The sequence below is a fragment of the Heptranchias perlo genome, unplaced genomic scaffold, assembly GCF_035084215.1.
Source record: "Heptranchias perlo isolate sHepPer1 unplaced genomic scaffold, sHepPer1.hap1 HAP1_SCAFFOLD_55, whole genome shotgun sequence".
NCBI classification, from domain to species: Eukaryota; Metazoa; Chordata; class Chondrichthyes; order Hexanchiformes; family Hexanchidae; genus Heptranchias; species Heptranchias perlo.
The window spans coordinates 292,540-314,707 of NW_027139570.1; the positions used below are offsets into that span (position 1 = coordinate 292,540).

At 47.2% G+C, this 22,168-nt stretch overlaps 1 protein-coding gene across 1 annotated transcript; it reads right to left on the reverse strand.

Moving 5' to 3' along the window:
* Positions 1–6,532: 6,532 nt before the first annotated feature.
* Positions 6,533–15,389, reverse strand: LOC137315459 (NACHT, LRR and PYD domains-containing protein 3-like). Its single transcript, XM_067980146.1, has 7 exons — positions 14,793–15,389; positions 9,603–11,340; positions 9,075–9,161; positions 8,785–8,955; positions 8,450–8,620; positions 8,055–8,222; positions 6,533–7,883 (listed from the first exon to the last, which is right to left on the reverse strand). The coding sequence occupies exons 1-7, from the start codon at positions 15,325–15,327 to the stop codon at positions 7,796–7,798; spliced, it is 2,958 nt and encodes a 985-aa protein (XP_067836247.1). The 5' UTR covers positions 15,328–15,389; the 3' UTR covers positions 6,533–7,795.
* Positions 15,390–22,168: the final 6,779 nt, after the last annotated feature.

Genomic DNA, 22,168 nt, shown 5'->3' on the forward strand with positions numbered 1-22,168 from the left:
TGCCCTAACTATAATCTTTCAAAGTTCTCCAGATTCAGGAACCGTCCTTCTAGATTGGAAAATTGCACATGTCACTCAGCTTTTGAAGAAAGAAGAGAGAGGGAAACCAGGGAATTCTAGACCAGTTAGCTAACATCTGTTGTGGGGAAAATGCTGGAATCTATAATTAAGGATAGGGTGACTGAACACCTCGAGAATTTTCAGTTAATCAGAGAGAGCCAGCATGGATTTTTGAAAGGTAGGTCGTGCCTGACAAAAATGATTGAATTTTTTGAAGAGGGGACTAAAGTAGTGGTCAGGAGAATGTCAATGGATGTTATTTATATGGCCTTCCGGGAGGCATTTGATAAAGTCCCACATAAGAGACGGTTAGCTAAGATAGAAGCCCATCGAATCGAGGTAAAAGTACGGACTTGCAGGCGACAGAGAGTAGGGATAAATTGTGGGTACTCACATTGGCAGGATGTAACTAGTGGAGTCCCGCAGGGATCTGTCTTGGGGCCTCAGTTATTCACAATATTTATTAACGACGTAGATGAAGGCATAGAAAGTCTCATATCTAAGTTTGCAGATGACACAAAGATTGATGGCATTGTAAGCGGTGTAGATGATAACATAAAATTACAAAGCGATATTGATAGATTTGGTGAATGGGCAAAAATGTGGCAAATGGAAATCAATGTAAACAAATGTGAGGTCATCCACTTTGGATCAAAAAGGGATAGAACTGTGTACTTTCTAAATGGTAAAACGTTAAGAACAGTAGATGTCCAAAGGGACTTAAGGATTCAGGTACATAGTTCATTGAAGTGTCATGAACAGGTGCTGAAAATAATCAAGAAGGCGAATGGAATGGTGGCCTTTTATCCAGAGGACGAGAGTACAAGGGGGCAGAAGTTATGCTGCAGCTATACAAAACCCTGGTTCGGCCGGAAATCCCAAGAAAACTAATATTGAATCGGGGACAGGGACTCAATAAAATTAGCATAAGTAAAACAACAGTATGAAGAAAATAATAGCACTAAAGAGCGACAAATCCCAGGACCAGATAGTTATCATCCCAGAGTCCGCCGTTTCCCCATTGTCAATGACAATATCCCCACTTTCAGTCTTCAAAGGGCCAACACTGCTCCTGACTACCCTCTTTTTCCTAATATAACTTTAAAAGTTCTTTGTATTGGTTTTGATATCCCTTGCAAATTTATTTTCATACTCTCTTTTTGTCGCTCTTACTATCTGTTTGGTTAGACCGCACATTGAGTACTGTGAGCAGTTCTGGGCACCGCACCTTCGGAAGGGCATATTGGCCTTGGAGGGAGTGCAGCTTAGGTTTCCTAGAATGATACCCGGACTTCAAGGAATAAGTTACGAGGAGAGATCACATAAATTCGGGTTGTATTCTCTAGAGTTTAGAAGGTTAAAGAGTGATCTGATCGAAGTTTATAAGATATTAAGGGGAACAGATAAGGTGGATAGAGAGAAACTATTTCCGCTGGTTTGGGATTTTAGGAGTAGGCGGCACACTCTAAAAATTAGAGCCAGATCTTTCAGGAGTGAGAGTAGAAAACATTTCCACACACAAAGGGTGGTAGAAGTTTGGAACGGCAATTGATACTCGCTCAATTGCTAAATTTAAATCTGAGATAGATAGCTTTTTGTCAACCAAAGGTATTAAGGGATATGAGCCAAAGGCAGGTATCTGGAGTTAGATCACAGATCAGCCATGATCTTATCAAATGGCGGAGCAGGCATGAGGGGCTGAATGACCGACTCCTGTTTCTATGTTCCTATGTTCCAAAACTCCAGCTGGTGCCAGTTTGACTCCGTTTGTATCTTTAACTGTAGTGTATCGGTGATTTAATAGGAACAACAAATGAACCCTCTCCGTGCCTCTCACCGTAACAAGCTTGCCCCTCAGTAAGATCGCTGCCTGATTGGCAGCCGTTATGCTTCAGGATCAGGGTGGCCATTTTGTCTTAGCTTCATGGCGGCCAATTTGTTCAATATGACCATCTTGCCCCCAAGTAAGTTGGCCGCCTTGCCCCTCAGTTAAATTGCAGCGTTGTCCCTCAGTAAGATGTTCAACTTGCCCCTGAGTAAGATGACTGCCTTACTGGTGTCCATTTTGTTTCAGGTTCATGGCGTTGAAGTTGTTGTTCAGAGATTCTTGGTTTCATGGTAACTACGGCACAAGAGGAGACCATTCGGCCCACTGTACCAGTGCCGCCTCTTTGAAAGGTTTGTCGAATTAGTCCCATTTCCCCCTCCGCTCTTTCCCTACACGCTTTATGGAGGCTTTATAATCGTAGTTGTATTATGGAAATACATATTTATCTTTATATGCAAATTGATGCTGTAGTAGTTGCTGTAATATATAAATACAAGTTGTTGTTGTCGATCAAGATTGTCTCTCAATCTTTTACTCTTTAGATTCTTCTCCTTTATAAACTGGGCTTTGTTTCTGTGTAAATGAATGTTACTGAGAGATTGTCCCTGTAACTGAGTGAGGGATCATGCTGTGTATTAGGTTTAAAAAAAAACTTTTTTGCTTTGTCTGTTTTAAAAGTCATGAATTAGTTTCAACTCTTTGGCTAATTGGAAAAAGCCACAAACTGTAAGTTGACCACAAAGCCCGTGCATTTTTTGCTACTTTACCCCTATATGTTGCAGGCTTTTTATCCACTGCTAATTAAAACAAGAGAAAAGAGCAAAGGTAAAGTTCGTTCGCCTTTGCAAACTGCAACATATATGGGTAAAGTAGCAAAAAATGCCCAGGCTTTTTGCCCACGGCTCCAGGAACAGAACAGAAAATGAGCACAGGGGCCATTTGGAACCTGCAGCAAACACTAACCAGGACAGACAGACAGACCAGCACCTTTTAGGGGAGGGGTGTGAGGCAGTGGTGAGTGAGGGAGTGAGTGGCAAAGCAGGAGGGAAAACCCTGCAAACTTGTATTGGAGAGAGAGAGAAGCAACATTTGCTCTTCAGTCTGCCCTGAGTGTCTTTCTGTCTCTCTCTCTCCCAACTTTTCTCTCTTTTCTTTCGATTCTCTGCCTTGTAACTGGGGATTTCGTTTGTCAGTGATGTTTGCTGAGAGATTTCCTGCCTGTGTAATGGAATGAGTGAGTGAGTGAGTGTGAGGGAGCCCTGGGCTCCTGCTGTGCCTTTGTAATCGCTTGCTTTGTTTTAATCTATTCCATTTCACTATCTTTCTCTTCCTGCAGAGGAATATTTTTGTGGAAATGCTGTAACATGAAGATGTGCAAAGAGAATTTTTGGTAGGACGATGATTCCTTGGACAGGAAACTTTCTCTCCACAGGGGACTGACCGAGGCCTTCACCACAGGCTGCACGCAATTAACCTCACGTGAGTTGTGTCCGGGTCACCGTGAGATCAATGGGACCACTGTGGGATCACGGGTTGCTGTGGGATCTCTGAGACACGGCAAGTTCACTGGGATACTATGGGATCACTGGGACACTGTGGGATCGGGACAATATGGGATCATTAGGTTGCTGTGAGATCACTGGGACACTGTGGGATCACTGGGACACTGGGATCATGGGTTACTGTGTGATCACTGGGACACTGCAGGTTCACTGAGATATTGTGGGATCACTGAACACTGTGGGATCAGAGGGACACTGCTGGTTCACTGGGATATTGTGGTATCACTGGGACACTGTGGATCAGATTAAAAAGGATAATGGAATGTTGGCCTTTATTCAAGAGGGCTGGAATATAAAGGGATGGAAATTAAGTTACAGCTGTAGAGAACTCTGGTTAGACAACATCTGGAGGACTTCATTGAGTTTTGGGCACTGCACCTCAGGGGGGATATTGGAGGGGGTGCGGCGCAGATTCACCAGAATAATATCAGGGCGAAAAGGGTTAAATTATGAGGCCAGGTTGCATGGACAAGGCTTGTATTCTTCTTAATATAGAAGATTAAGGGGTGATCTAATTGAGGTGTTTAAGGTGATTAAAGGAGTTGATAGGGTAGATGGAGAGAAACTACTTCCTCTGGTAGGAAATCCAGAACAAGGGGGCATAACCTTAAAATTAGAGCTTGGCCGTTCAGGGGTGATTTCAGGAAGCACTTCTTGACACAAAGGGGAGTAGAAATCTGGAACTCTCTCCCACAAAAGTCTGTTGAGGCGGGGGGTCAATCCGAAACTTTAAAACGGAGATTGATAGATTTTTATTAAGCAAGGGTATTAAGGATTCTGGAACCAAGGCGGGTTGATGGAGTTCAGATGCAGATCAGCCATGATCTAATTGAATAGCGGAACAGGTTCAACGAACTGAATTGTCTACTCCTGTTCCTATGTAACAGACTCGTGGGGCTGAATGACCTCGTTTGTTCCTATATAACATGCTCGAGGAGCTGAATGACCTCCACCTGTTGCTATGTAACAGGCTCCACTGGCTGAATGGCCTCCTCCAGTTCCTGTACAACAGTTTTGAGGGTGCTGAATCGCCTCCTCCTGTTCCTATTTAACAGGCTCGATGGACGGAATGTCCTCCTGTTCCTGTGTAACAGGCTCGAAGGGCTGAATGGCCTCCTCCTGTTCCTGTGTAGCAGCCTTGAAGGGCTGAATGGCCGCCGCCTATTCCGACCGAACAGGCTTGAGGGGCTGAATGGCCTCATCCTTTTCCAGTGTAATAGGCTCAAGGGGCTGAATGGCTTTCAGTTGCAGTATAACAGGCTTGAGGGGCTGAATGGCCTCCTCCTGATACTATCTAACAGGCTTCGGGAGCTGGTTAGCCTCCTGTTCGTGTCTAACAGACTCGAGTGGCTAAATGGCCTCGTCCTGTACCAGTGTCACAGGCTTGAGGGACTGCATGACCTCCAGTTCCTGTATAACAGGCTCCAAGGGCTGAAAAGCCTCAACCTGTTCCTATCTAACAGGCTTGAGGGACTGATTGGCCTCCTGTTACTGTGTGACAGGCCCGAAGGTCCCAATGGCCTGCTGCTGTTCCTGTTTAACAGCCTTGAGGTGCTTGCCGCCATTTCATCCAAGATGGCTACCGTACTTGCCGTCATGCGGGCAGTGTGCAAATACACACATATATATGTTATAAATACAGATTGTTGTTGGTGTAATCGTAGTTGTTGTGGTGGTGGTCTGAATATAAAGGTTGCCACTTTGGGTTAACTCCGGTATGACTGGTTGCACTGTGGGATCAATGGGTACAATCTTCATTCACTGTCGGGTCGCTGTGGGATCGCTGGGGAGGCTCTGCGCGGTACTTGCCGCCATTTTGTCCAAGATGGCCGCACTACTAGCCGCCATTTTGTCCAAGATGGCCCAAGTACTTGCTGCCATTTTGCCAAAGGTGGCTGCGGTACGTGCTACCATTCTGGCCGTGTGTAAATATGCACGCATATATATCATATAAATATAAATATGATACATATCTTATAAAGACAAGTTATTGTTGTGGTCCTGTTCTAAATATAAAGACTGCCAGGTTGGGATCACCCTGGGGTGACTGAGTTCACTCTGGTATCACTCTGAAGTGACTGGATGGAAACTGGGAACCCTGGGTGCAATCTGGGACCACTCTGAGTTGACCGGATTCACTCTGGGATACTGCGTGCAATCCGGTATCAATCTGGGGTGACTGGGTGCATGCTGGGATCCCTCGGTGCACTCTGGAATCACTCTGTGGTGACTAGGTGCACTCTGGGGTCACTGAGGGTTCATTGGGACATTCTGGGATCACTGTCGACACTCTGCATGGTAATTTTCGCCGTTTTGTCCAAGATGGCAGTGTAGTTGTCGCCATTTTATCCAAGATGGTTGCCGCACTGGCCGCCATTTCGTCCAAGATGGACACCGTACTTGCGCTCATTTTGTCGAACATGGCCGCAATAGTTATCGCCATTATGTTCAAGATGAACGCCGTCCTTGCAGCTTTTTTTCCAAGATGGCCGCCGTTATTACAGCCAATTTGATCAGGAAGGCCGCTGGACAAACCCGCGTTTTGTCCAAGATGGCTGCCGTACTTGCAGTGATGCGGGCCGTGTGCAAATACACATCTATATGTTATCAATACAAATTGTTGTTGTTGTTGTTTTAGTTGTTGTGGTGGTGGTCTCAATATAAAGACTGCCACTCTGGGATCCCTCTCGGATGCCCATTGCCTCCCCGAGAGGGGACCGCCCGAGGAATCCTCCAGAGTGGGCCGACGGAGGCCTCCCCCAGAGGGGACCGACCATGGCCTCCTCCAGAGGCTGCGCCCAAACAGGGTCCACGTGAGTTTGGTCTGTTTATTGCCCTGGGGTTTAATTTCCTCTCTGGGCCCTGGTTTTGGGGCCTCGGTTTAACATGTTCCTGTTCGATTGTGACCTATGTCGAGAAGTGAATGATGCCTAATATTGCTCCCTGAACTGGCTGACATGACCGAGTTCAGATTGAATGAGTTCACCTCATCGACCATTAATTCGGATCCCCACAAGCTACTGAGTGACTGCATCAACAGTTTCTTGCCAAATCTTCAAAGAAGAAGAAGTCAGACAGCAAATCATGCACAAGAATGGTTTATTGAATTGGAATTCATAATTATCTTTATTGAATATAACAACAATAATTACATATAAACAGTTGTACACAGGGTCACCAAGCAATTTAAACACATAATTAATATGCAGATACTGAAAACAACGAATAACCGATTGTAAAAGCAGCTGAGAGTATCACCGTCATTCAGCATTAGCTGGAACACTGATTATCACATTATAGTTTAGATCAGTGTCTGACACGACTGCAGATTGGTAAGATTAATTTCGGATTAACCATTCCGATATCTGACAATTCAATCCCATGAGATCGCCAGTCCACGGAGTAGATTAGAGAATAAATTCATCTTGGGCGTTAGAGCAAAACAGGCGAAAGCGAATAAGCAGCTCGTTTTCCACTCTGACTGATTTTATTTTCGATTGAATGTTGCTTTCACCGAAGAGATGTTAAACCAGGGCCTACTCTGTCTGTTTCAGAGGACGGAACAGATCCAGCAGCAATAATACAAGAAAAGATAGGGAGTCCCTGGTGTTCCGATGAACATTGATCCAACAGTGACCCAGTGTCCAACTGCAGCCCAGACTGAGCCCCACCCTGGGCCCTTCCTGTCTGTACATTGACCCAGTGTCCCACTGCAGCCCAGACTGAGCCCCACCCTTGGCCCTTCCTGTCTGTACATTGACCCAGTGTCCCACTGCAGCCCAGACTGAGCCCCACCCTGGGCCCTTCCTGTCTGTACATTGACCCAGTGTCCCACTGCAGCCCAGACTGAGCCCCACCCTGGGCCCTTCCTGTCTGTACATTGACCCAGTGTCCCACTGCAGCCCAGACTGAGCCCCACCCTTGGCCCTTCCTGTCTGTACATTGACCCAGTGTCCCACTGCAGCCCAGACTGAGCCCCACCCTGGGCCCTTCCTGTCTGTACATTGACCCAGTGCCCCATTGGTGACCATCCAGCCCCGGATTTCCTGCAGAATCAGCGCTGGGGGACCGGGTGATTGAGTCTCGTGACCCTGTCGCTGGGCCTCTGACGTCACAATGGGAGATGCCGCTCGCTCAGCTCGAGCTGGAAACCGTTAAAGGGCCGTTAGGATTTAAACCTGGAGCGCGGCCGGTTAAAGGGGAGGGACAGAGAATCGGCCAAAAATATTCATATCATGAGACCAGGAATGGTTATCAATTGAAATGTTCATATAATGAGACCAGGAATGGTAATAAATTGAAATGTTCATATAATGAGACCAGGAATTGTTATAAATTGAAATTTTCACACTCCCACGATCAGTCTTTGTCTTGTGCCCTGCAGTGACTTCATTTGATTCTTTCCATTCTGACTGAACCGATTCCTCCAAAGCCTGAAATGGATTAAAGATTAAACAGAAAGTAAAATATTTAACAACAGTGTAAATAACAGGGAGACTGTGGTTAATATTTCAATAATAATTACAAACAAATATTACCCATAAAACGGACTGAATCCCATTGATATTTTATTTATTACATTAAACATTAACACAAACACTCACCCGATCCACTCCAGACTCCTGCAGGTCTGTATGAGGGAGCGGAGAGCGGGCGCAGATCGGTCTGTGAAGGAGTTTGATCCCAGGTTCAGATCCGTCAGTGACCGATTTGCACTGAGAGCGGAGACTAGATCATCGGTGCAAGAATCTGTGAGACCGACATTATACAGACTGGGGATCGGAGGGAGAGAAATAACAAGAATCAGAGTAAATTCCCAGTGTTTATTAATAACACGATTACTGATACTAATAATAATGTACAGTATTTATTAATAACGCTATTACTGATACTGATAATAATGTACTTTATTAGTAACACTATTGCTGATACTAATAATAATCTACTGTGTTAGACATCCAGTTATTATATACACAAACTCACACAGTCTGGTACTTACCGCAGTTCCTGTATTTTACAGTCCGGGTTCCTCAGAGCCGCAGACAGTAGTTTCACTCCTGAATCTCCCAGTTTATTATTACCCAGGTGCAGAACCGTCAGTGACAGGTTTGTACTCAGAGCGGAGACGAGATCCTCCGTACAAGAAGCTGTGAGATTGTTATCCCACAACCTGGAGATCAGAGAGAGAGGAGAGAGACAGAGACGAGCAGGGATAACAGGAATCAGAGAACATTCCCAGTATTTATTTGTATTATTATTACTTATGCTGACATTAATGCACCGTTTTCAGCATCCAGTTATTATAAACACAATCTCGCACAGTTTTATACTCACTCCAGTTCCTGTATTTTACAGTTCGGATTCCTCAGAGCCGGTGACAGCAGTTTCACTCCTGAATCTCCCAGTTTATTATTACCCAGGTTCAGACCCGTCAGTGACCGGTTTGCACTGAGAGCGGAGGAGAGATCCTTGGTACATGAATTTGTGAGATCGTTATCCCATAACCTGGAGATCAGAGTGAATTCCCAGTATTTATTTGTATTATTATTATTTATACTGACACTAATGTACAGTGTTCGACATCCAGTTATTATAAATACAATCTCACACAGTTTGGTACTTACCGCAGTTCCTGTATTTTACAGTCCGGGTTCCTCAGAGCCGCAGACAACGGTTTCACTCCTGAATCTCCCAGTTTATTTCTCCCCAGTCTGAACACAAACAGACAAAGAGTGAGTAACAAACTGAACCACATTCCCGATCTGACAATATGTCTCTGATATTACAGGAAACACTGAAAAATCTTCAGGAAATTAATTCCCAGATTTCCCTGTCTCTGACAATGAATCTCACTCTAGCCAGGGAATGGATAGAGTGAGATTCAAGGACTGAATCAGGGACTGTCAGTAAATGTTTTTTCAAATAAACTGCTGTTTGTGTGAATCCTTTTAATGTACTTCAGTCCGGTCTCATTCCCTGCTGATCAGAATTACCCTCCTGGAGGTCAATGACTGGTCCCGTCATGTTTGGGGAAAATTGTCTGCTTTTCTCTGTTTTATCTGAACTGTTTGCTTCCCTTCATTGGGGAGCAAGAACAAAATCTGTAAATGTTCTACAATTGGGCTAACAGTTAGAGACAAATAAACAGTTACCTCAACACCTGGCATTTGTACAGTGCGGGTCCCAGCCGCTGGAGTCCCTCACAATGAATGGAGCAGTCCTCCAGATTGAGTTCTTTTATTGTATCACAGAGTCCAATGACATGAGACAGCACTGCACAGTCAATCGGGGTCAGTCGCAATCCACTAAATGTAAGTCTTTCCACAGATCCCACTGAGACCAGAGCCAGTGTTTCATCCTGAGACTCAAACAGGTAGTGGAATGTGTTCAGGAGGTCCCGTTTCGCAGTTTTACTATATGTCTTTCCAATCTGTCCTTCAACCTCCTTCTTCACCCATTCAATCACTCGGCAGATTGTTTGATGAAGAAATGGACCCAGAAACTCCACCAGGGGCTGAGCTGACTGTGAGGAGGAGAGACCAACAACAAAACGGAGAAATATCTCAAATCGCCCATCTTCCTTGCTGTGGGCTTCACGGAGGAGTTTCCGGATGTCCCCTGGATCTGGAGTCAGGAATTGTGCGAGTGCGGCTATAAACTCTTGGATGGTGAGGTGCGGGAATGTGTAAACCACACTCTGGGCAGAATCATCTCTCTCCAAAAGTTCCATCATGAACCCAGACAGGAACTGGGAAGGTTGCAGATTGTACTTGATCAAATCTCCATTTCTAAACACAATCTTCTTCTCGGAGACTCCAGTGAAGGCCATCTCACCGATCTTCAGTAACACATCACGGGGGGATTTAATCTCTCGGCCATCGTTTTTCAGAATGTTGTAAATATAGCAGGAATATAGTTGGGTGATGGTCTTGGGAACTCGCTGCTGTTTCCTGTCTCTTTGTGTGAAGAAGGGACCCAGTAACAGACCGAGGATACAGCAGTGGAAAGGGTTGTAACACATAGTGTACAGGATCTCGTTCTCCTCCACATGTTTGAAAACAGCTGCTGCCACCGCCTGATCTTCAAAAAACTTGTTGAAATATTCCTTCCGTTCCTCACCAACAAATCCCATGATTTCAGCCCAGATATTGATCTCAGCCTTTTCCAATAAATGTAATGCAGTGGGGCGGCTGGTCACGAGCACTGAACATCCTGGGAGCAGCTTGTGCTGTATTAAACTGTACACAATGTCAGACACTTCACACCAGTCTTCAGGATCTGTGCACATGTACTGAGGTTCTGTATTTCTCCGATTGTCAGCAAAATCGATACTGTCCTTGAATTCATCTAAACCATCAAATATAAACAGTAATCCCTCTGGGTGCTTCCAGAGATCTCTCAGAATATCCCCAAAGTAAGGATACAGATCCAATATCAGATTCCTCAGGTTTATTTTACAGTTAATTGCGTTCAAATCGCGGAATTTAAAACTGAAAACAAATTGAAAGTGTGGGTATATTTTCCCAGTGGCCCAGTCATAAACAATCTTTTGAACCATTGTTGTTTTTCCAATCCCCGCGACTCCGCTCACTGCTGCTGAACTCCCAGATTTGGATTTTCTCTGGGAAAAACTGCTCTGGAACAATTGGTCAGTTCGGATTTTTTCCAATTCTCTCCGGCGATGTTTCTCTCTCCACTCTTCATGGTCTCGGCCTTTTGCCAGCAGTTCATGTTCTGCAAGTGTCCGATCTCGAACAGTTGAAATGACTGTTAGCTCAGTGTATAAATTGACCAACTGGAAAATCTTAACCTTCTCGTTTATTATGATCGTGTTCACTCTCAATGTTTCAGTTTGGACCCGGAGTGTTTCCTTGTGTTTCTGTTGAACATCTTCAATGAGAACAGACAGAAAGTGGTTCTCAATGTTAGTTATATTAATATGAAAACAAATTCTCAATATCTCTTTAATATTCAGTTTCACAGCTTCAATCGAGGTGCGAGCAGGAAATTTAACTCAGTTACTGAAAACCTCGTTTGAAAGTGAACAAGGGCTGAGAGAAGTTTCAAATCGTCACTTGATTGTAATATTTAGTGAACATGGAGATTTCTTTGAAGGTGTTATTTCCCTCTGATGGTTCATACCATCAGCCCTGACATGCACTATAGACGTCTCGTTTCAAATCCACGCATTATCCTCGTTATGTGACAGTAGAAGTTCTCGTGAATCAATCTATGAAATTGTCAGTGGTGCTGACATTCTGCGGAAATGGGAAATAGGGTATTGGGTATCAATGGGAGAGGGACAGACGTGAATGGACAGACTCCCACTGTTATTGTATCTGACCTCTGGCAGGTTATCTGGGATATTGTGGGCATTGGGAGAGGGACAGTCTGTGAATGGACAGAAGTTCCACTGTTTAACCTATGTGTTAGGGCAGCTTTTAGAAACTGGACTCGGGTTGGCCATCTGGAATATTTTCTGAACTTCTATCGTCACCTGAGCACAAGTAATGATTACAGCAATTCTGAAGGTACAGAGGGGAATCAGAAAGATGATTTCAGGTATTCGAGTTTGGGTTGAGGTTAGGGTGAGGAGGTTTGATGTATTTCGTTTGGACAAGGGACTTCGGTATTGGAAAGTTTCAATCGAATTCCCAACATTAGTGCAGGAAACAGGCTCACAATCACCAAAATAATTAATAACGGAGAAAATTGAAAGTCAGAAATAAGAATGGAAATTAGAGTAATTTTCTCACCCAATGTGGTGGGGTTCGGGGGACCCAGGTACCAAGGAAAGACACTAAAAGGGCAGTGTAAGTGGGGTCAAGACATAATTGAACGTGTTTCTGTGGATACACTGAGAGGAGTGGTAGGTGGGGTCATCTCTCGAACAGGGACAGGCTTATTTGCGCAAAATGGCCTTTTCCTGTCCCTCATCATTCTCCTGTTATATTGTGTTTCAGAAATTGTGAACAATTTTTCACCATTTTACATCTAGATTGAATGTGTTCTTAAAACAGTCCTGTCATATCACCGATTAGAATTAGGATTAGAACTGCTGCCCACATCACTCAGAATAATGTTAGAGCAGAAAACACTCACAGTTCATATCAACTGTTCTCCCAATAATGATACGCCGTTGTTTCATTTTGGTCTGAATTTCCTCTAATGCAGGTTTGGGAAATTAAAATATATTTCCATCAGTCATTCCATTGGCTCCACAGAGACCCTGAGTTAAAGGACTATTCTCTGAGTAGAATAAGTTCTCTCTTCCACTGCCACCAGTCATTCCCTTGGGTCTAAAATGACCCTGATTTAAAGGACTGTTCTTTTCGTGGAATGAGTTCTCTCTTTCACTGCCATCAGTCATTATATTGGGTCTAAAAAGACCCTGAGTTAAAGGGCTATTCTTGAATTGAATAAGTTCTCTCTTTCACTGCCATCAGTCATTATATTGGATCTAAAAAGACCCTGAGTTAAAGGGCTATTCTTGAATTGAATAAATTCTCTCTTTCACTGCCATCAGTCATTCCATTGGGTCTAAAAAGACCATGAGTTAAAGGACTGTTCTTTGAGTGGAATAAGTTCTCTCTTCCACTGCCATTAGGAAGCCAGTCCGTAACTCCAAATTACACTGAACATTGTCTTTCCCTCACATTAATCCACGGCACTGCTTTTTACTTGTGAGCACAGAACATCTGGGCAGCACTTAGCAGGTGTGTTTGGAGGCAGGAAGTGTCGGGATCCTACCAGTTGTGTATGGGGATTCACAGTGTATCAGCATCCTGCCAGTTGTGTATGGGGGCTCACAGTGTATCAGGTTTCTGTCAGGTGCATATGGGGATTCAGAATACATCAAGAACCGGCCAGATCTGTACGGGGATTCACAATCTATCAGGTTCCTGCCAAGTGTGCATGGGAATTCACAGTTTATCAGGATCCTTCCACGTGTATATGGGAATTCACAGTGCATCAGGATCCTGCCAGGTGTTTAAGGGGATTCACAGCTAATCAGGAGCCTGCCAGGTGTGTATTAGGATTCAGAGTGAATCAGGATCCTGCCAGGTGTGTATTGGGATTCACAGTGTATCAGGATCCTGCCAGATGTGTAGGAGTATTCACAGTGTACGAGCATCCTGCCAGATGTGTATGTGGATTCACAGTGTATCAGGATCCTGCCAGTTGTGTATGAGGATTCACAGTGTATCAGGATCCTGCCATATGTCTATGGGGATTGACAGTGCATCAGGATTCTCCAATTTGTGTTTGGGGATTCACAATGTACCAGGCACCTGCCAGGTGTTTATGGGGATTCACAGTGTATCGGGATCCTGCCAGGTATGCATATGGATTCACAGTGTATCGGGATCCTTCCAGGTGTGTATGCGGATTCACAATGTATCAGGATCCTGCCATGTGTGCATGGGAATTCACAGTGATCGGTGAGCAGTGTTTTGGATTCACTTAAGTTTACGGAGGATGAAAGGAGCAAAGCCGGCTCGGAGAGTATTGGAAAAATCGAGTCTGCAGGTGATCAAAGCACGGAGGAGGGTTTCAGCAGCAGATGAGCTCAAGAAGGGATGGAGATGGACGATGTTACTGAGTCCACATGATGCACTGCAGCAACTCGAAACGGCTTCTTCGACAGCTTCTTCCAATCCTGGAACCTTCACCACCAAGAAGGACAAGAGCAGCAGGCACATGGGAACAACACCACCTGGACGTTCCCATCCAAGTCACACACCATCCCGAATTGGAAATATATCGAGGTTCCTTCATCGTCGCTGGGTCAAAATCCTGGAACTCCCTTACAGCACTGTGGGTGAACCTTCACCACACGGACTGCAGCGGTTTAAGAAGGCAGCTCACCACCACCTTCTCAAGGGCAATTAGGAATGGGCAATAAATGCCGGACTCGCCAGCGACGCCCACATCCCATGAACGAATAAAAAAAAATGTGGAAGTAGGCGGTCCTTGCGGTGGAGAGAATATCAGATCGGAAGCTCAGCTTGATGACACAGCCCGACTCCGCCGTACGGACCGACACCGCTGCACGCCCCGACAGATCGACATACCGCCCCCGACCGACCGACACCGCCCCACGCCCCGACCGACTGAAACACCACCCCCACCGACCGACAGCGCCCCACACCGGTAATACAACCTTTAGCTGATATGGAGAAGAACGGACAGTATTAATACACTACCTCACACAGATACGGTGTGATATTGACAATAATCATCCGCAGTTCCGGCCACGATGGTATGAATCCTCCCAAACACTCCCCCGCTCCATTACCCTCACTCTCGGTACTGCCCACTCCCTGCTCTGCAGCACCCACCTGCCACTTTCTCCGCCACCCTGGACTGCAGCCTCCGCTTCATCAAAGGGGAAATCGGCATTGCAGCCTGTAGTCGCCGGTCAGCGGCCTGGGCACGCTCTTCCGCAACCTGGAGTCGGCGCACCGCGGCCTGGGACCGCTCTTTCGCGGCCTCTGCTCGCTTTTCCGCGGCCTGGAGTCGCCGATCCGCCGCGGCATGGGTTCTCTCTTCCGCGGCCTGGGGTCGGCGCTCCGCTGCCTGGGCCCGCTCTTCCGCGGCCTGGGCCCGCTCCGCCACGGCCTGCAGTCGCCGCTCCGCGGCCTGGGCCCGCTCTTCCGCGGCCTCTGCTCGCTCTTCTGCGGCCTCTGCTCGCTCTTCCGCGGCATGGGCCGGCTGTTCCGCGGCCTGGAGTCGATGCTCCGCGGCCTGGGCCCGCTCTTCCGAGGCCTGGGCTCGCTCTTCCGCTGCCTGGGCCCGCTCTTCCGCCGCCTGGGCCCGTACTTCCTCGGCCTGGGCCCGTTCTTCCGCGGCCTGGGCCCGCTCTTCCACCGCCATCACAACTCCCCGACCACTTGCCTCTCCGCCTCCCACTCCCTGAACAGGGGTTTAAATAACAGGAGCCACGTGACCCCCTCCGTGCAGGCAGTGAATCAGTGGGGCGGGACCGGGCTCCTGATTGTTGGACAGAGATGTCAATCAGATTGAACCTAATAGCTGGGACCGAAACTGAAACCTCCTGCAGCCTGACGAAAAAGCATCCCAGCTTTCGTACTGAAGACTTGTGCTCCAGAATTGGCTGCGTCTCTAGCCAAGCTGTTTCAGTACAGCTACAACACTGGCATCTACCCAACAATGTGGAAAATTGCCCAGTTATGTCCTGTCCACAAATAGCAGGACAAATCCAATCTGGCCAATTATCGCCCCATCAGTCCACTCTCAATCATCAGCAAAGTGATGGAAGGTATCGTCGACAGTCCCATCAAGCGGCAGTTACTCACCAATAAACTGCTCACCGATGCTCAGTTTGGGTTCCGCCAGAACCACTCGGCTCCAGACCTCATTACAGCCTTGGTCCAAAAATGGACAAAAGAGCTGAATTCCAGAGGTGAGGTGAGAGTGACTGCCCATGATATCAAGGCAGCATTTGACCAAGTGTGGCACCATGGAGCCCTCGTAAAATTGAAGTAAATGGGAATTAGGGGGAAAACTCTCCAGTGGCTGGAGTCATACCTAGCACAAAGGAAAATGGTATTGGTTGTTGGAGGCCAATCATCTCAGCCCCAGGGCATTGCTGCAGGAGTTCCTCAGGGCAGTGTCCTAGGCCCAACCATCTTCAGCTGCTTCATCAATGACCTTCCCTCCATCGTCAGGTCAGAAATGGGGATATTCGCTGATGATTGCAGAATCTTCAGTTCCATTCGCAACCCCTCAAATGATGAAGCAGTCCAAGCCCGCATGCAGCAAGACATGGACAACATCCAGACTTGGGCTGATAAATGGCAAGTAACATTCGCGCTGGACAAGTGCCAGGCCATGACCATCTCGAACAAGAGACAGTCTGACCACCTCCACTTGACATTCAATGGCATTACCATCACCGAATCCCCCACCATCAACATCCTGGGGGTCACCATTGACCAGAAAATTAGCTGGACCAGCCATATAAACACTGTGGCTACAAGAGCAGGTCAGAGGCTGGGTATTCTGCGGCGAGTGACTCACCTCCTCACTCCACAAAGCCTTCACAAAGAGGTTGATCCTCTCCAGGGGAGGATGGCAGTGGATTGAGAGGATGGCGGTGGATGTGGACCAGTTGATCTTCTCCAGGGGGAGGAAGGCGATGGATTGAGATGATGGCGGTGGATGCGGACCAGTTGATCTTCTCCAAGGGTGATGGATTGAGATGATGGCGGTGGATTGGGACCGGTTGATCTTCTCCTGGACTCTCCCATCAGTCAGCTCGCGGCCCCGCCGCTCGACACACGTCACACGCACGCTGTGTCGGTTTAACTGCCGCGCAACTTTAAAATTAGCAGCCACATGACCCGAGCCGACGTCCCCAACTCGAGGTCAATCAATCAAACGCGGGGCGGGTGCTGAGCCCCGATTGGTGAGCAGGGATGTCAATCAGCTACTTCTGATTGTATTTCCGGTCATTCACTTCTTTCTGGGCAAAAACACCAAAGGAAAAGCGGCCCCACCGTGACGAATAAAAGAATTGAAGGATAGGATTAGATCGAAAGAGGAGTGAGATAAAGTGAGCAGAAAAAGCAGGAAGCCTGAGGATTGGGAGCAGTTTAGAATTCAGCAAAAAGGAGCAAGAGATTGATTGAGAGGAAAACCAGAGTATGAGAGTAAAGGTGGAAGGAAGATAAAAGCGGACTGGAAAAGATTCTACAAGTATGTAAAAAGAAAAAGATTAGGAAGACAAGTGTGGGTCCCTGACGTTCAGAAAGGGGAGAATTTATTGTGGGGAACGAGGACTGACTGGGTTCAAGGGCAGCTGTCTGTGTCCCACCTGACGTGGAGCGTTAAATCAGGACACTCGAGAAATGCTCGATCCCAGAGCAAACCGATGGTGTATTGATGTAAAGGGGCATCCTCGCTCACACTCACTGATATACAGGGGCATCCTCGCTCACACTCACCGATATACAGGGGCATCCTCGCTCACACTCACCGATACACAGGGCATCCTCGTCACACTCACTGATATGAACGGACATCCTCGCTCACACTGACTGATATAAAGGGGCATCCTCGCTCACATTCACTGATATAGAGGGGCATCCGCGCTCACACTCACTGATATAAAGGGGCATCCTCGCTCACACTCAATGATATACAGGGGCTTTCTCTCTCACACTCACTGATACACAGGGGCATCCTCGCTCACACTCACTGATATACAGGGGCATCCTCGCTCCCACTCAATGATATACAGGGGCTTTCTCTCTCACACTCACTGATATACAGGGGCATCCTCGCTCCCACTCACTGATATAAAGGGGCATCCTCGCTCACACTCACTGATAGACAGGGGCATCCTCGCTCACACTCACTGATAGACAGGGGCATCCTCGCTCACACTCAGTGATATACAGGGGCATCCTCGCTCAATCTCACTCTCACTCACTCATATATAGGGGCATTCTCGCTCACACTCACTGATTTCAAGGGGCAATCTCGATCACACTCTGATATAAAGGGGCATCCTCGCTCACACTCACTGATAGACAGGGGCATCCTCGCTCAATCTCACTCTCACTCACTCATATACAGGGGCATCCTCGCTCCCACTCATTGATATACAGGGGCATCCTCACTCACACTCACTGATATACAGGGGCATCCTCGCTCCAACTCAATGATATACAGGGGCTTTCTTCTCACACTCACTGATATACAGGGGCATCCTCGCTCACACTCACTGATATACAGGGGCATCCGCGCTCACACTCACTGATATACAGGGGCATCCTCGCTCCCACTCACTGATATAAAGGGGCATCCTCGCTCACACTCACTGATAGACAGGGGCATCCTCGCTCACACTCACTGATATACAGGGGCATCCTCGCTCAATCTCACTCTCACTCACTCATATACAGGGGCATTCTCGCTCACACTCACTGATTTCAAGGGGCAATCTCGCTCACACTCTGATATAAAGGGGCATCCTCGCTCAAACTCACTGATATAAAGGTACATCCTCACTCGCACTGGCGGGGGGGGGGGGGGTGGAGCGGGTTGTGGGTTGGTGGGGGGTGTGGTGGGGGGGGGGGGGTGGGGGGAGGTGGGAGGGTGGTGGTGGTAGATTGGGGGGAATATTGTGTGAGTGGTTAGAACCTCTTAAAGGCAGACTGCACTTCTTAAAGGCAGGCTGCACCTCACAAAGTCAAGCATTTGATTCAGATACAAATCTCCGGGGTCATGTCTTCTCTTAATTAAAAAGGCTAATAGAATGTCGGCCTTTATTTCAAGAGGGTTGGAATCTTAAGGGGTGGAAGTTATGTTCCAGCTGTACAGAGCTCTGGTTGGACCCCATCTGGAGGACTGCATTCAGTTCTGGGCACTGCACCTCAGGAAGGATATATTGCCCTTGGAAGGGGTACAGCGCAGATTTACCAGTATTATATCGGGGCTTAAAGGGTTAAATTATGAGGACAGGTTGATTAGACGAGACTTGTATTTCCCTGAATATAGAAGATTAAGGGGCGATCTAATTGAGGTGTTTTAAGATGATTAAAGGAGTTGATAGGGTAGATAGAGAGAAACTCCTTCCTCTGGTGGGGGAGTCCAGCACAAGGGGGACATAACCTTAAAATTGGAGCTAGGCCGTTCAGGGTTCATGTCTGGAAGCACTTCTTCACACATAGGGTAGTGGAAACCTGGAACTCTCTCCCACAAAAGTAAATTGAGGCATGGTGTCAATACGAAATTTCAAAATTGAGATTGATAAATTTTTGTTAGGTTATCGTATTCAGGATTCTGGAACCAAGGCGGCAGATGGAGTTAAGATACAGATCAGCCATGATCTGAATGAGTGGTGGAACAGGCTCAAGGAGCTTATTGACCTCCTATTGCTCCAATGCAATAGGCTCGAGGGTCTGAATGGCCTCCACCTGTTGCTATGTAACAGGATCGTGTGGCTGAATAGCCTCCTCCAGCTCATGTACAACAGTTATGAGGGGCTGAATAGCCTCCTCCTGTTCCTACTTAACAGGCTTCAGAGGCGAAATCTCCTCCAGTTCCTGTGTGACAGGCTGGAGAGCCTGAGTGGCTTCGTTCTGTTCCTGTGTAATGGGGTCGAGGAGCTGAATGGACTTCAGTTCCCATGTAAAAAGCTCGAGGGGCTGAATGGCCTCCTCCTTTTGCTATCTGAAAAGCTTGAAGCGTTGAGTGGCCTCAAGTTCCTGTATAACAGGCTCGAGGAGCTGAATGGCTTTCAGTTCCTGTATAACAGACTTATGGGGCTGAATGGCCTCCCTCTGATACAATCTAACAAGCTTGTGGGGCTGATTGGCCTCCTCTTCCTGAGTAACAGGCTCGAGGGTTAGAATGGCCTCCTCTTGTTGCTATCTGACAATCTTGAGGTGCAGGTTCGCCTCCTGTTCGTGTGTAACAGGCTCCAAGGGCTAAATGGCCTTGTCCTATTTCAGTGTCATAGGCTTGAGAGGCTGCATGACCTCCAGTTCCTGTATAACAGGCTCCAAGGGCTGAAAAGATTCATCCTGTTCCTATCTAACAGGCTTGATGGGCTGATTGGCCTCCTGCTACAGTGTAACAGCATCAAGGGGTTGAATGACCTCCTCCTGTTACTGTGTAACAGGCTCGAAGGGCTCAATGGCCTCCTGCTGTTCCTGTCTAACAGCCTTGACGTCTTGCCGCCATTTTATCCAAGATGATCACCTTACTTGCCTTCCATTTTGTCCAATATGACCGCCGTACTTGCGGCCATTTTATCCAAGGTGGACGCCGTACATGCCGTCATTTTTCCATAGATGGCTGCCGTACTTGCCGCCATTTTGTTTAAGGTGGCCGCCTTACTTGCTGCCATTTTGTCCAGATGGCCTCCATGCTGGCCGCCGTTTTTTTCATGATGGCTGCCGTACTTGCCATCATGTTGGCCGTGTGTTAACATACATATCAAAAATATATTATACACATCTTATAAATACAAGTGGTTTTAGTTGTAGTTGTTGTGGTGGTGCTCTAAATATAAAGACTGCCACTCTGGGATCACTCTGGTGGAACTGGTTGCACTCTGGGATAACTGGGAGCATTCTGGGATCCCTGGTGCACTCTGGGATCAATCTGAGGTGACTGGGTGCAGTCTGGGATCACTCTGTGGTGACTAGGTGAACTCTTGGATCACTGTCTGTTCACTGGAACATTCTGGGATCACTGTCGTATCACTGTCGACACTCTGCATTGTAATTTCCCCCATTTTGTCCAAGATTGCTGCGTACCTGCCGCCATTTTGTCCAAGATGTCTGCCGCACTTGCCGCCATTTTGGCCAAGATGGCGGTCGTACTTGCCGCCATTTTGTTAAAGATGGACGACATATTTGCCTCCAGTTTTTCCACGATGACTGCCATACTTGCAGTGATTATTTCCAAAATGGACGTCGTTCAATCCGCCATTTTGTCCAAGATGGCTGTCATACGTGCAGCAATTTTTACCAAGATGGCCGCCGAACATGCTGCCGTTTTGTCCAAGATGGCTGCTGTACTTGACGCCATTTTATCCCAGAGGTCCGCCGTACTTGGTGCCACTCTGGTGTCACTGTGGGGTGACTGGGTGCATTCTGGGATCACTGGGTGTATCTGGGATCACTCTCGAGTGACTGGATGAATTTTGGGATCAATCTGATGTGCCACGGTTCACTCTGGGATACTACGAGTACTCTGGGATCACTTTTGGATGACCTGCTGCGCTCTTGGATACCTGGGTGAACTCTGGGATGAGCCTCTGGTGACTAGGTGTAATCTGGGGTCACTGTGGGTTCACTGAGACGTTCTGAGGTGACTGTCATATCACTGTCGACACACTACGTGGTAATTGCCGCCATTTTGTCCAAGATGGCTGTGTACTTGCCGTTATTTTGTTCAAGATGACCGCTGTACTTGGCGCCATTTTGTCCAAAATGGTTGCCATATTTATGGCCATTTTGTCCAAAATGGCTGCCATATTTGTGGCGATTTTTCTAAGATGGCCACTGAACTTGCGGTTATTTTGTCCCTGATTTCTGCGTACTTGCCGCCATTTTGTCCAAGATGTCTGCCGTACTTGCCGACATTTTGGCCAAGCTGGCGGTCGTACTTGCCGCCATTTTGTCAAACATAGCCGACATATTTGCCTTCAGTTTTTCCACGATGGCTGCCATACTTGCGGTGATTATTTCCAAAATGGCCGTCGTTCCTGCCGCCATTTTGATCAAGATGGCCGCCGTCTTTGCGGCCATTTTGTCCAAGATGGCTGCCATAACTGCAGCAATTTTTCCAAGAAGGCCGTTACCAAGATGGCCGCCGAACATATGGCCGCTTTGTCCAAGACGGCTGCTGTACTTGACGCTATTTTATCCCAGAGGTCCGCCGTACTTGGTGCCACTCTGTTATCACTGTGGAGTGACTGGGTGCATTCTGGGATCCGTGGGTGTACTCTGGGATCACTCTGGAGTAACTGGTGATTTTGGGATCAATCTGATGTGACAGCGTTCATTCTGGGATACCACGATTATTCTGGGATCAGTTTTGGATGACTGAGTGCGCTCTTGGATCCCTGGGTGAACTCGGGGATCAGTCTGTGGTGACTCGGTGTAATCTAGGGTCATTGTGCGTTCACTGAGACGTTCTGGGGTGACTGTCATATCACTGTCGACACGCTGCGTGG